This window comes from Strix aluco, chromosome 24 (assembly GCF_031877795.1).
Source record: "Strix aluco isolate bStrAlu1 chromosome 24, bStrAlu1.hap1, whole genome shotgun sequence".
In the NCBI taxonomy this organism is placed as follows: domain Eukaryota; kingdom Metazoa; phylum Chordata; class Aves; order Strigiformes; family Strigidae; genus Strix; species Strix aluco.
Window position 1 is genome coordinate 4,932,252 of NC_133954.1, and position 14,042 is coordinate 4,946,293.

General features: G+C 66.5%; 2 protein-coding genes across 3 annotated transcripts; both read left to right on the top strand.

Annotated features, from left to right (window-relative positions):
- The first annotated feature begins 1,155 nt into the window (after nucleotides 1–1,155).
- On the top strand, nucleotides 1,156–9,400 carry ACBD4 (acyl-CoA binding domain containing 4). Of its 2 annotated transcripts, none has more exons than XM_074849748.1 (10): nucleotides 1,156–1,274; nucleotides 1,383–1,503; nucleotides 1,596–1,680; nucleotides 1,754–1,985; nucleotides 4,506–4,619; nucleotides 5,743–5,849; nucleotides 6,646–6,796; nucleotides 7,926–8,092; nucleotides 8,432–8,476; nucleotides 8,835–9,400. In XM_074849748.1, exons 1-10 carry the CDS (start codon nucleotides 1,205–1,207, stop codon nucleotides 8,943–8,945), a joined length of 1,203 nt encoding a protein of 400 aa, XP_074705849.1. In that variant the 5' UTR covers nucleotides 1,156–1,204; the 3' UTR covers nucleotides 8,946–9,400. The 2 variants fall into 2 exon arrangements, with proteins under 2 accessions (XP_074705849.1, XP_074705850.1); XM_074849749.1 differs by having other exon boundaries at nucleotides 1,754–1,874.
- A 1,721-nt stretch (nucleotides 9,401–11,121) lies between these two features.
- Nucleotides 11,122–12,586, top strand: HEXIM1 (HEXIM P-TEFb complex subunit 1). Its single transcript, XM_074849452.1, has one exon. It carries the CDS (start codon nucleotides 11,361–11,363, stop codon nucleotides 12,276–12,278), a length of 918 nt encoding a protein of 305 aa, XP_074705553.1. The 5' UTR covers nucleotides 11,122–11,360; the 3' UTR covers nucleotides 12,279–12,586.
- The last annotated feature ends 1,456 nt before the right edge of the window (nucleotides 12,587–14,042 follow it).

A 14,042-nucleotide genomic window follows, 5' to 3' on the forward strand; every position in this document is an offset into this window, starting at 1 on the left:
GGCCCCAGTGCATTGTCCCCATGTCTGGTGCGCTGTCCTGATGTCACGGTGTACGGCCCCAGTGTCCCCATGTGTGACTCCGGTACCCTGGATGATTGTCCCAGTGCCCCAGGCCACAGCCCTGCTGCCCCACTGCATCACCCCATGGCATTGCTGCTCTCTGGGGCACTGCCTGGCTGCGTTGTCCTGCTGCACGGCCCAGGTGGGCCAGTGCAATGTCCCCATGTGCCATCCCCGTGTGCCATCCCCGTGTGCTGTCCCTGTGTGCCATCCCCGTGTATCGCTCCGTGCCCTGGTGCAATGTCCCGGAGCACTGGGGGCACTGGCTCGGTGCTTTGCACCAGAGCACTGTCCTGGTGCACCATTCCATTGCACTATCCTGGTGCACCCCGTACCTGTGCACCGTTCTGTGCGCTGCGCTGGGGCACTGCAGCACTTCTCACTGCACTGACCCCCTGCCCTGGAGCACCATCCCAGTGCACTATCCCAGTGCATCCTGGTGCACTGGTGCACTGTTCCTCTGATCTATACCTGTGCGCTGTCCCAGTGTCCTGGAGCACCATCCCAGTGCACTATCCCAGTGCACAGGTTCACTGTCCCAGTGCACTGGAGCACTGTCCCACTGCATTATCCCTGTGCCCTGGCCCGGTGCACCAGAGCACTGCTTCTCTGTGCTGTACTGGTGCACAGGCTCCCTGTCCCGGATCCCCGTCCCGGATCCCCGTCCCAGATCCCAGTCCCGGATCCCAGTCCCGGATCCCCATCCCAGATCCCCGTCCCAACTCCCTATCCCAGCTCCCTCTCCCGGCTCCCTGTCCCAGATCCCCATCCCGGATCCCCGTCCCAGATCCCTGTCCCGGATACCGGTGCCCAGGCTCCCCGTCCCGGCTCCCCGCGGCCCCGCAGAGCCCCTCAGCCCGCAAGGGGGCGCCGCGGCGGGACCGGCCCTAGCGCCCCCGGGCTGCGGCGCCGCCTCCTTCCCGCCAGCAGGGGGCGCGCGCGCCTCGCCTCGCCATTGGCTGCGGCGCCCCGGGAGCGCAGGGGCGGGAAAGGGGCAGCGCGGCCCGTTTCGGAAGCGGAGCGCTGATTGGGCGAGGCGCGGCGGGGCCGATGGAAGACGGGCGCTGATTGGTCTCCGCGCTCTCCCTCAGGGAGAGGGACACGCACCGCGGCCGGTGTCGGTGTCGGGGCCGGTGCCGGCGCCATGGAGGAGGCGGGTTGCGGGGCGCAGTTCCGCGCCGCCGTTCAGGTTATCCAAGGGCTGCCCCGGAGCGGTGAGTAGGGGCCGGGAACGGGGCCGGGGCGCTGCGGCTGCGGCGGCGGCCGCGGCCGCAGTGCCCCGGCCCCGCTCCCGGCTCCGCTGAGGCCGTGTCGCGTCGCAGGTTCGTACCGACCCTCCTATGAGGAGATGCTGCGTTTCTACAGCTACTACAAGCAGGCGACGGCGGGGTGCTGCCAGGGCCCAAGGCCCGGCTTCTGGGACCCCATCGGCCGGTACAAGTGGTAAGGCCCCTGGGGGGGGTGGGGGGGCGGCCCCCCTCAGGTCCGGTTCTCCCCCCTGTTCCCGGCCTCACGACAGCGGCTGTCACCCGCAGGGATGCCTGGCACAGCCTGGGGAGGATGTCCAAGGAGGAGGCAATGGCAGCTTATGTGGCTGAGATGAAGAAGGTGGCCCAAAAGGTAGCAGGGAGGGGGAGAGCGTCTGGGATCGGGTGCTCGGTGGTCGCCCATCGCAAGCTACATCCTTCCCCAGATCATTGACACTGTGCCCATGGACGAGACAACAGAGGAGATGTTTGGGTACTTCGAGCCACTCTACGAGGTGATCCGTGACATGCCCCGGCCCCCTGAGGCCTTCTTCAAGAAGAAAGGGGGTGAGTGGGAGCCTCTGCACTCTGCTTGTGCCCAGCGCATCCCTCACCTCTGTGCCGTACTCTTCTCTCTTGGTGCATCCATCCTGCTGTTCCCTGCCTGCTTCAGCACTGGTACGGCCATCACCTCTGGGCTCTGCTTTTCCCCAGGGCTGCTCCCTGCGGGGGGACGTGCCACGTGCCTTCTGACTCCCCTGCCATGGCACAGCTGCTGCTGAGGTGCTTGTTGGGGCACCACCAAACAGGTTTCTCTTCCAGTGACGCAGGTGTCTCTTCAGTCTAGGCTTTCTCTCCGCAAAACTTTGAGGCGAGAACTTGAGATTTGGCTTCCAAATGCCCCTTGGCCCAGATCCCTGTACACAGTAGAGCAGGGGATCAGCTCCCATGGAGTGTTGCGGCAGGGAGGCTGTGCTTTCTCTTGGCGCTGGCCCACCTCCGGGCAGGGCGGGCTGTGTACAGCGAGTGCGGGTCATCTGATGTAAATACCTGGATAGGCCAGCCAGTTTTTGCAGCGGAGTGGATGTGGGGAAACTGGGGTTGAGAAATGGGATTACTGGGGCAATCTCATGCTAGAGAAGAGTCCTTTCCATGCCTGCGGCTGCCGCCTCATGCTGGGAGGTGGCTGGGGACCTGTCTCACCCCCGGAGCAGGGCAGTCCTCGGTGTATCTGGCTTGTGAGAAGCATCCGAGGGAGCAAGGGGCTGGACATGGTGGTTCAGAAAGGTGTCGGCTACTGCGGAGCAAATCTGCCAGCTGCACATCTGGAGGTTTGGCTGTGCTGCATCTCCAGTAGATTAGCTCAGCAGCAGATGAGCTTTCAGGGTATATTCGCAGCGGGTGTGTAAACTGTCAGTGCTTTGCTAATGTTGGAAGAGTGCTGACAAATAGACTCACTCCCTGCCTGTCCCCAGGCATCTGTCCTGCGTCTGACAGCTACTGTCACTCCCTGCTTCCAACAAGGATGCTGAAAACACATTGCCTGTAAGGCTTGGCCTCAGGATGGCTGCTCCTTCCTGTGGTAGCCAGGCGCTTTTGTTCTCTGTTTTGATGCAGAATCCCTTTAAAAGGCAAATAGACTTAATTTTTCTCTGTAACATAAAGGCTGGGTCTAAACTCCTGGTCATTACCCACTTGGGAGTGTCATCCTGCACTAGTGTCACTTACAAATGACGGTGTCACTTAAATCTAAACCTGTGGAGCAAATGAGCCCGAGGTGCCCGAAACGGTGGTTTAAATCGCTGAACTTCTTAAGCTGTTGAGTCATTTGTGTTAAAGGTTCTCAAACCTGCCTTCAGATTTTGTGCAGTTGCAACTTTTGTTACCAATAATCCAGAGGACAAAGATGATTTTAGACACCGCGGTGGGTGAGAGCGGAGCATGGCAGGCGTGGGGCCCTCAGCGGCCGCAGAGCTTTTGGGGGACAGAGGTGCTGCATGGGAGGAGTCTGGGCAGGTTTGGTTTTGTTTATTTCCAGAGTCAACACACTGTAAAGTGGCACTTGAACCCCATATCGTGAAGGGTTCAGGGTCTCGACAGATCTCCAGTCAGCAGAGCTTTCACCAGCATCTTGTACGTGTAGGCCAAGATTGAAGCAACTGGGAAGTGACAGTTAAGCCCTTGCAGAGGCTGGGTGCTGTTCTGCCAGCCCCGCGGGCACGGGGGGGCTGGGGTTTGAGCCAGGCTTGCCCTGGCGCAGTGATGTGTGAGGTGACAGGGCCCTGCCTGCACCCACCCACCCCTGCGGGTCACAGCACACACACTGAGGAGAGATTTGGGAATGGTGACAGTCCCTGAGCGGAGCAGCCCTGGTGCTAACTCCTGTGCAGGGTGGGGGCTGCCCTTGTCACCCTCTGGGGGTTTGGTCACCTGGGCTGGGCTCGTGGGAGTCCCATGGCCGTGGGTCTGCTGTGCTGGCGAAGGCAGCTTGGGAATGGCAGAGATGTGCAGGCAAGGTGCAGGCAGGACAGCATTGCCACATACCTGCCTGGCCAGGAGCAGGGAGCAAAGTCCCAGGGGCCGCTGGAAAGGCAGCTGGGCTTAACCCTGCAGCTCTGCGGGGCGGTGGGGTGGGCTGGATCCCCGGGCAGGCAGCTGCCCCGGCCCTCTCTGGGGTGCTGCTGCCTGCTGAAAGCCCTCGCAGGCAATGGCGGCGTGCGCTGCCTAGACCAGGCTCTCCCCAGACAACACGTCTTGCGTTCAGCTCTGTGCGTTACCATGGGTGTGCCATGTGTCCTGCCAGGAGACAAGGACAGTGGCCCTCACCCGTCCGTGTTTACCCAGCCGTTGGCCAGTGCTGATCCCTCTGCCTGTTGCCACAGGGGCTCAGGGCACAGGGACTCCCCTGCCACCCCCGGGCGAGCGAGATGCTCTGCACAGGGTAGACCCTGCTCACCGGTTGAGTTTGTGTTGCTTCCTGGGCCATCGGCAAACGGAGCCGGCCCCTCTTCGTCTCTGCCACCCGCTGTGCGGGTCTGGAGGCTGCTGGCCTGCCTGGCAGGAGGGTGGCCCCGCGTCCGCATGTGCCCCAGCCATGCTGGCAGGGAAGCAGTGCGGAGCCCAACCCGCAGAGAGCCTGCGCTGCCAGGATCACCCTTGACCACTTTAATTCTCCTCTGCCCCTTCCCCTCCATGCAGGCACTCAGGAGCAGATGAACGACCCCAGCCAGGACGACCCAGCGAGCAGCCCGCCTCCGGAGCGCCCTGAAGACGCCCTGCCCGAGGAGCAGCACAACGGGCAGCACGGGCCAGGTTGGTCTCCATGGTGTGGCCAGCACCTGGCAGAGACCCCACAGAAGAGGCACCGGCCTCCGTCCACCCACAGAGCTGTTGGCTTCAGGCACCTCTGGCCCAACCCTGCCAGTGTTGCGGGCGTTGCCTGAGTCACAGCGAGCTGGAGATTTTCATAGGTCCAGCTCTCAGTGCTGTTCTTGATGCCAGGGTAACCCTGGGTGTGTTGGTTTGACTCTGCGTTGCTCTTACCTGTGCCAAGGGGCCTGATCTGCTAAACCACAGCGAGACGACACAGGTGTTTCCCCACAGACTGGGAAAATGTCACCCTGGAAGGTCCATGTTCCGGGAGGGACACGCTGTCCCTCGGCTCAAGCCAAGTCCATCCCTTCCGCGGCACTGGGAGCCACGGTGCCGAGCCCCGGCCCTCCCTGCCTGTGCCATGGCTAACGCCTTGGTCCTGGCTTTCCTTGTACAGCCCCTCACACCCTCACCCACCACCTTGTGCCTCCCTCGAGGGCACTGGTAGTTCCCCTGCCCCGAGGGGCCTCTCGCTGTGCCCCGGGTTGGGTGGGGTGCCCCAGGGAGGCGTTCGTGCCACCGCTGGCCCAGCCCTCCCCTGAGGAGCATAAATGGTCACCGAGCCAGGGCCTGCGCCCAGGCCATGCCCGTCCTCAAGTGCGCCTGGGCTGGCAGCGTGCGGGGAGCTGGGCAGCATGTGAGCGGTACCTGCTCCCTGCCGGAGCAGCTGTGGCCATAGGTCCCACTGGAGGGGCTCCCCACAGGGCCGGGGTTTCGGCTGGCCGCCGCGGCAGCCCTCTCCCCAGGTGGGAGCCGCACATGGGCAGAGAAACCCACACTAAAATGGCAGCACGTTGGGGCCTGCCTGCCCGTGAGTGGGGCTCTGCGACACCGTGGGCAGGAGAAGGGGGAATTCGGTCCTTGGATGGCCACAATCCAGGTGGTGGTAACAGAGCCGGTTCCTTCCCCCTCTGTGCCTCAGTTTCCTTCTCCTGCCTCGCTTGGTGCACGCAGACGCTGCGTTCTTGCCCACATTTGGACCTGCTGCCTTACGGCTGCGCTGAGCTTCTGCTGCCCTCCGGACACGGCGTGCCCGCGGCTGAGCCATGTGCTTCCCTTCCAGGAGGTGGGCTGGCCCCCGCCACCGAGGCACTTGAAGGTAGCCAGGTGACCAGTGACTCTGAGGGGGACGTGTACTGCGATACCCTGGAGCAGATGGAGCCTGAGCAGGTAACGGAGGGCTGGGAAGCGCTGGGGTCCTGCCACACCACAGTGGAGGCTTTGCCTGCTGCCAGCCCTGCCCTGCCTGCACTGTACAGGCAGATCTTTGTATCGTCAGCTCCCCCAGCCCTGCACGTCACTGCAGCACTGCCACGCTGCCACTCGGCACCACCGTCCTGGGAGCCCGGTGAGGCTCCCAAAACCTGCAGGGCCACCCAGCTGCACCCCTCTGTGCTCTGTGTCCCTCTTGGAGCCTGATCCTCGTCACCGAGGGGAGGCTTGAGGAGCCCTCGGTGCGCCCCAGCACCACCCAGCGCCCCCCTCATTCCTGTGGTGGGACACTGGTGGGCTGCTGGGGCTGAGCGAGGCCGGTAGCCGCGGGTGGGGATGGTGCAGACACCTTGCTTGCACCCCTGCCGCTCACCCTCTGCTCCCTGCAGCAGGCAGCTCAGCTGCCGCCGGCAGCGTTTGGCACTTGAGGTGCTGTGGTGGGGCTTGATGGATCTGGTGGGCAGGAGGGAGGAAGCCACCCGGCCACCTGGCTTTACCTGGGGCACTTTGGCCAGCTCAAGCTGGGGCACCTCGCTTCCCTCTGGGGTTGTGGAGCTCTGTTGCCTCCCAAACCGGCTGCTGACCGGTGGTGTTGGTGGGATTTTGCTTCGCTCAGCCCCACGCACCTGCCACCACCAAAAATGCCGCCATGGAGCAGGGGGAGAGACCCCACCTGGTGACACCGGCTGTGCCCCCGCAGCCCCCGGGGAGGGGAGCGGGGGTCTCAGGGCCCTTCTTCTCTCCCCTCGCGCAGGCTGGGAAGCTGCTGGGTCTCTCCCCGACCGGCGGCCAGGCCATGCCCGAGCCCCCACGGCCCCGTGGCGCAGGGCAGGGAGAGCGGGGTGAAGGCAGAAGACTAGAGGGGAGGAGCAGCCCTGGCCTTGCAGCCCTTGGCCCCGAGAGAGGTGGGTGCAGCGTTTGGCTCCTGCGCGCCTTCCCGCTGCTCCCTCCCCACCTCCCGGCACCAGGGCTGGACGCTGGGAGGCTGCACGGAGGCTGGGAGGGCTGTGACCACCAACAGGGAACAGAGTTTGGCTCCAGCACACAGGGGTGGGTCGTTCAGCAGCCGCGAGGAGTCCTGAGTGTCCCCTCTCTTCATCCCTCGGTCCCCAAGCAGTTCGGTGTCTTTACTGACCGGGCAGCCCCGCCAGCCTGCGCCCAGCTCCTGCCCAGTCCCTGCTGCCAGCGGCTTTGCCCGGTGCCTTTGGGGGTGGGGGGTGCTGGGGGGGTGAAGCTGGGACCCATGTCCCTGGAGGTGTGGGTCCTGGAGTGCTCTGCCCCTGCAGTACCACCCACCACTGGCGTTTGGGGACAACCAGGCCCCGAGCTGTGCCGCTGCGAAGTGGGGACAAGGAGCCTCCTGCCAACCCTGGGGCTCTCCCCAGGCATGTCCCGGGGGCTTTCTGCTCTGGAGTGACACTGTCACCTCACCTGGGCCCAGCCCACCCATCTCACCCTTATCTTCCCCCATTAACGTTTTCACAAACCCTTCCCGGCTGCTTGACCTTGGGAATTAACTTGTAACGTGGCCGACAGAGCCGTGCTGGGCCATCCCCGGCGCGCTGGGGGCTGGCAGCGAGCCCCTGCCTGCCCTCCGCTCGCGGCCCGGGGTACCCGGCTGTTTGCCGGGCTGCAGCCGGGTGGGAGCGGGGCCTCCGCTGGGGCCAGGGCCTGGCAGGGAGGCAGCCGCGCAGGGAAGGTGCCGTGCCTGGCGTTCAGCACCCTGCCTGTGCCGGGTTAGGCGAGGTGACCTGCTGGGGGGGGGGTTGGTAGCCCGTGTCCCCGGGGACAGGCCTGGTGCTGGCTGATGGCGAGGACATGGGCTACGGGTCTGGGCTGAGCGCTCCTGGCTCTGCCTGGAGTGGCTGCGGTGTGGGCAGAGCAGGCCGCGTGCAGGCAGGGAGCCCGTGAGCTCCCCGGGGAGCGCGAGGGGGTGCTCAGCCAGCCCTGCCCGGTGCGGACGGGCACTGCTGCCGCACGTGCTCTGTCCCTGCCCCACCGGCCCTGAGCAGCGCCCATCTTTGTGCCCCACAGACTGGCTCAGCGGGGGACAGCGGCACGCCGGGACCACCCCCGAGCTTGCCCAGGGGCTACCGGCAGAGCTGGACGCCTGCGTGGCCAGCACCGTCCGAGCCCTGCAGGCCGACATGCGGCGAGTGCTGGAGCGCCTGAGCGAGCTGGAGACGCTCGCCTCTGCGCAGGTACGGGCCCACGCTGGTGCAGGCCAGGCCGGTGGGGCTCAGCTCCGGTCCCTGCAGGCGGGCAGCCTGGGGTGGCCTGAGTGGGGGGAGACCTCGGGGTGCAGCGGGGCTGAGGCCGGTGCTGCTCTGATCCACCTCGAGGTGCAGGCAGGAGCTGAGGTGCAGGCAGAAAGCTGCTGCCTCCATCATTCCCGCTGCCCCTGGGGGCCCAGCTTGGCTGCACCGTCCAGATCCCCAAGCGGGCTGGCTCCTGCCCATCCCCTCCCTCTCACGGGGACACGGGGGCTGGAAGGGGGTGCCCAGCCCCTCCTGCACCCCAAACGCTCTCCTGTCTTGCAGGGGGACGCAGCCGGGACCGATCCTGACCAGCCACTGGCTCCGCAGGTGAGGTGGAGGTGGAGGCAGCGCTGCGGGGTGGCCCTGCTGCCCCACGCTGCCCGTCCCCAGGGGCCCGGTGACCCACGGGGGCCTGGAGACGCTGCGGGGGGCGGGCAGGTCGGGGCAGGGTCACTCAGCTGGGGAGCAGGTGACATTCCTGGGGCACATCCCCAGCGTCCCAACACCACGGATGACAGCGTTGAGTCAAGCTCTCCACAGGGTGACGGGTGTGACGAGGACTGCGGGGCAGTGACAGTGGCCTGCCACCGCCTGCCTTTCAGCAGAGGGCCGGGGGGGATGTTTGGTCACACCAGTGACGCCTTTGTCCCCCTCCCCACGCTGCCTCTCTCTGTCCCCTCGCCAGGGAGCATCCCCGTGGCCCCTGACCGTCTCCCCGCACACCCTGCTCTTCCTCCTCACCTGGCCTTTCGTCACCCAGTGGCTGCTGCGCCGCTGGCAGGGCACGAAGAGGTGACGGCCGCGTCCCCGCGGCCACCACCGGCCACCGCCAGGCTGCCGCCACCCCTCCTTCCCCATCCTGCTTAGCACGAGCCGGGGAAGCGCCACACGGGATCGACGCGGGAATCGCTTCACCCAGCCACGGGGTCTCCTGCGGGCCGGGACCCCAACCCCGAGGGAGGGGGAGCCACCGCGCACCGCCGACTGCCACCGTCACTCTCAGGGTCTCGCCAGCCCCGCCGGGAGGGCCCAGGGACCAGCCGGCCACGGGGAGCGGGGCGTGGGCTCGCCCCCGCGCCCCAGATGGGATCCCCCCGGGGATCCCCTCGCTACCACGCACAGATGGACCACGGCCCCGGTGCTGGGCGGGTGGCGGGGGACAGAGCCCCTGCCCCCGGCCCCAGAGACCGGTTCCATGAAGTGCTGGAACGTCCGAACCTGCCTGAATTAAAAGTTGCCTTTTGAGTCCAGCGCCGCTGCCTGCTGCCCTGCCCCGGGAGGGGACGGCCGGGGGTCACCGCGGCCACCCTGCTCCGGCCTGGCCGCCCCGCGGCGGGCAGAGGGGCACGGGGGCAGCTGCTCTGGCCGGGGCTGCCGGGTCCCCAGACCCCAACGCCGGTTCCTGGCCCCACCCTCAGGGTCCCCACCTCTGCACGGGCGGGTGGCAGTGCCACCGCGGGGGGGGGGGGGGGGGGGTGGGGGGGTGGACAGCTCCCAGCGCCAGCAGGATCCGCCAGGCCGAGGCCTCTGGTGCCGCCAGGCTGCTGCCAGCACCTCCCGCCCTGCTTCGGGTGACCCGGCGGCGGTGGGTGTCACCGGGGCACCCACCGCCCAGCGCCCCCCCCGGCTGTGCAGCCGGACGGGCAGAGGGCGGCTTCCTGCCCGCGGGGGGGCGGGGGTGGATGTTGGGGACCCCCCTCCTCGCCCCGGGGCTCGGCGGTGCCACCCTGGGGGGCCCCGCTAGCCGCTCGCCCACGGGCTGGGGGGGCGCAGCCGATGCGGGGGGGCAGGGCAGGGCCCCCCCCCGTGCTGCTGCCACAGCGGGTGACACCCCCCACCCCCCCGTGGACTGTCCCGCACCCCCTTGGCCACGGATCCCCCGGGGACTGGCCCCCACCCTGGCTGTGGGTCCCCAGGTCGTGTGTCCCACGGGGTGGCCCCGCGATGGCCCCCCCCCAGCCGCGGGTTCCCTCCATGGCCCCCCCAGCCACGGATCCCCCAGAGCCCCCCCGCCCCTCCCCCGGGCAGGGGGTTTCCCAGGGCTGCCCCCCCGCCATGGCTCCCCCATAGCCCAGCCCCGCCCCGGCCGTGGGGCCCCAGGGACCGTGACTGGGGGGGGGCACAGCCGCGGGCGGGGGGGGGAGGGGGGGGGGAAGGCGCAGGCCCAGGCCGCCCTGCCCCCCCCCCCCTTCTCCCCACCCCCCCGCGGGCCCAGGCGTCCGGGAGCAGAGCTCCGCACCGCCCCTGGAAAAAAGGGACGCGGTGCCTTTAAGGAGGGACTTCTTTCTGCTCAGGTTTGTTTACATCTCCCTCCGCGCGGCTACAGTCGCCGCACCCAGCGCAGCCCCAGGATACCTCCGCCCGCCCCCACCCCCCCGCCGCCCCCCCCCCGCCCCGGGGCCTCCCCGCCACCCGGCCCGTTACAGCCCCCCCGGCCCGGGCCGCGGCCGGCGCGGGGGGGTCGCAGCACAGCCCCGTGACTCCTCCGCGGAGCGGGGACTCCTTTCGGGCCGCCCCACGGGCTCGCCGCGGGGGGGAGGGGGGGGCGGGGGCGCTGCCCTCGGCGCGGCCCTGAAGGTCGCCGGGCGCGCGCGGCCCCGGCACGGGGGCGCCCCTCCGCGCGTGGTACGGCCCGGCCCCGCCCTCGCCCCCTCGGATTGGCGGTGCCGCGCTCGAGTGACGTCCGGCGCGGCCAATCGCGACCCAGCCGCCGCCGCGGTCAGGGGGCGGGGCACAGCGGGCCGGCCCGCCCTCCGCGCCCGCCGATTGGCCGCGGGGCGGCACCGCCCGCGCACGGGGCGCGGGAGCGGCGGCGGCGGGCGCGCGGCGGGGGCGGGGCACTGCGGGTCCCGGCGTGCCGCGGGGCGGGGCGGGCAGCGCGCCTGCGCGGGGCGGGGCGGCGCGCGCGCGGGTACTTAAGGCAGGGGAGCGGGCGGGGAGCGGCAGTCGGGAGCAGGCGGCGGCGGCGGCGGGTGGCAGCGCGGGGCGGGGCGCGGCGGGGGGGAGGAGGCGGCGGCGCGTGCCATGCGCGCGGGGGGGCGGGCCCGGCGGCGTTAACCCCTCGGCGACCGGCGGCGGTGACCCCCGGGGCCTCGGCCCCGCGCCATGGCCCGGGCGGCCTGAGGGGAAGGAGGAGAGGGGCGGGGGGGGGCGGCGGCGGCCCCATGCGGCGCGGGTAGCGCCTGTCCCCGAGGGAGCGGAGCCGAGCGCCATGGCCGACGCGGCGCCCGCCGAGCCGGGGCCGGAGCCCCAGTGCGAGCCGGAGCCCCGCTGCGAGCCGGAGCCCCAGCCGGAGCCCGAGCCCGAGCGCGGCGACGCGCCGGCGGCGGACGGCGAGGCCGGGCGGCTGCCACCCCGCGGGGCGGAGGAGGCGGCGGCGGCAGCGGAGGGCGCGGGCGGCGCCGAGGAGCGGCCGTCGGCGGGCGGAGCGGCGCGTCCCGGTCTGGGCCCGCGGTACCGGTCGTCGGTGGGCCGCGCCGAGGAGTGGCCGGTGAAGAAGAAGCACCGTCGGCGGCCGTCGAAGAAGAAGCGGCGCTGGAAGCCCTACTCGAAGCTGAGCTGGGAGGAGAAGCAGCAGTTCGACGAGCGGCAGAGCCTCCGCGCCTCCCGGCTGCGCGCCGAGATGTTCGCCAAGGGGCAGCCGGTGGCCCCCTACAACACCACGCAGTTCCTGATGGAGGACCACGACCAGGAGGAGCCCGACCTGAAAACCGGGTTGTACCCGCGGCGAGCGGCCGCCAAGTCGGACGACACGAGCGAGGAGGATTTCCTGGAGGAGGCGGCGGAGGAGGACGGGGGCAGCGACGGGATGGGGGGGGACGGCAGCGAGTTTCTGCAGCGGGACTTCTCGGAGACCTACGAGCGGTACCATGTGGAGAGCCTGCAGAACATGAGCAAGCAGGAGCTGGTGAAGGAGTACCTGGAGCTGGAGAAGTGCCTCTCCCGCATGGAGGAGGAGAACAACCGGCTGAGGATGGAGAGCAAAAAACACGGGGGGGAAACGGCAGAGACGGCGCGGGTGCGGCAGCTGGAGCTGGAGGTGGACAGGTTGCGAGCCGAGAACCTGCAGCTGCTGAAGGAGAAGGACCTGCCCGGGCAGGAGAAGGGCCCCTGCAAGCTGGGGGAGTGACACTGGGGGGGCAGGGGGGGCTTTTTACAGTGGTGGGTGTAACATTCTATACATCTGTACAGAGACGCCGCGGACCCTTTTTAACGGGAGAAAAGCGCAGCTGGGGAGCGGGGGGGGGGGGCCTCCCCCCTTTTTTAGGTGGCGGTGGGGGGGGGAGGGGGTGATGTATCGGTGATACTTGGTTTATGATTTTTTTTTTTGTGTTTAAACCAAAAAAAAAAAATTCCCCAGGAAAGCTGTAAATTGGCCAAAACTGACTATAAAAAAAAATATAGAGGTCTAATAAATTTAATTACTTGTAACTGTAACGGTTTTGGTGTGATTTCTAGAAAATATTCAGAATGGCACTGCAGAAGGGAATACATTCTGAACTATTTTCGTGATGTTATAACTGCTCTGTGGTGGTGGTTTGATTAAAATTAGCTGTAATCTCCCACTTAACCCTTTTTGTTATTTTTTTCCCCCCACATATTTTCCATTCTAAGCCTGTCCTGTGACCTGCGATAGTTAAAATACCTGGAAGAGGGAGAACAGCTCTTGATACCAGGTGGATAATGGACACCGCTCGCACCTCTAATGCATTAATAAGCTCAAGCATATTTGTTTGCCTAAAGGCTTGCTTAAACTTAACTCTGCTTCCTCCCAGGTCTGCCAGAACACAGGTCAGTTAACTGAAATCAGGGCAAAAACTGCCTAAAAAATCTACTCTAAGCTACAAGCGAGGGGAAAAAAAAGTTTTGGAGCAGCCCAAGGAAAAGTTTTGGTAGTCAGCACTTGGCCTCTGAAATGGCTGACGAGGAGGGATCGGTGGAAGGCGAACGTGATGGCTCAACCTTCTACTTCCCTGCTGCTGTACCTGAGGGGGAAGAAGGAAAAAAAAAAAAGCAGGAGAAGCTTTAGGCAGCTGCATGGTCTGTGGGTTTTTGGGGGAGAAAAGAGGTAAATTAAAGGGTGAAGGGATGGAGGGGCCTGAGTCTGCTCCGGTTTGTGCCATCAGGCTCAAAATCGGGAGTGTGAGTTAATGAGAACGATACCTGGGGAGCACTGGGGTGACTCTCCCTCACGCTCCAGTGGGGAAAAACAGCTTTTTATAAAAAAAAACAACAGGTTGAGCTCTAGAGGAGGAGACAGGGGTGACCCCGGGGTGGGCAGCGCAGGGGGGTTTGTAGGAAATTGGGGGGTTTAAAGCGGCCACAGCCAAGGCTTTAAGGATCACGCCAGATTTTGAACACAAACCTGGCAAAACCCGACCTGCTGTGGGGCGTACGCTGGCACAGCTGGGGAGGAAAAAAGGAAACTATTGGAGGGCTACTTGCTCAAGAGCCCGGTAGCCGCCCGCGCTCCCTTCCCCTCTGCCATGACATCATCCGGCAGAGGCAGCGCCCGGTGCGGCTGCGGAGGGAGGCCCCGAGCCAGCCTGGCGGCGAGGCACGGCGAGAGGCAGCGAGTTCATCAGGATCTCGCCGGCGCCGCAGCCCCAGTCCTCCGCCTTCATCCCGGGTGCTTCTTTCCAGCAATTTATTCCCCCGAACGAGCGATTTCTGTGTCCGTGCTGCCCGTGATTTTCGTTTTCTTCTGGGGCAGGACGTCCGCGGGCCCGTCTCCGGCAGCACTGACTCCAGCAGTGGGTGCTGCACTTCACGAGTGCCATGAAGTGGAGATTTTGGCACCTGGGGAATGTGAAAAACTTAATGCAAGGAAATATTATTAGTCAAACGTAGCACAATAGCTGTTACACAGTGATGGCTGTTACCCTTTAGCACC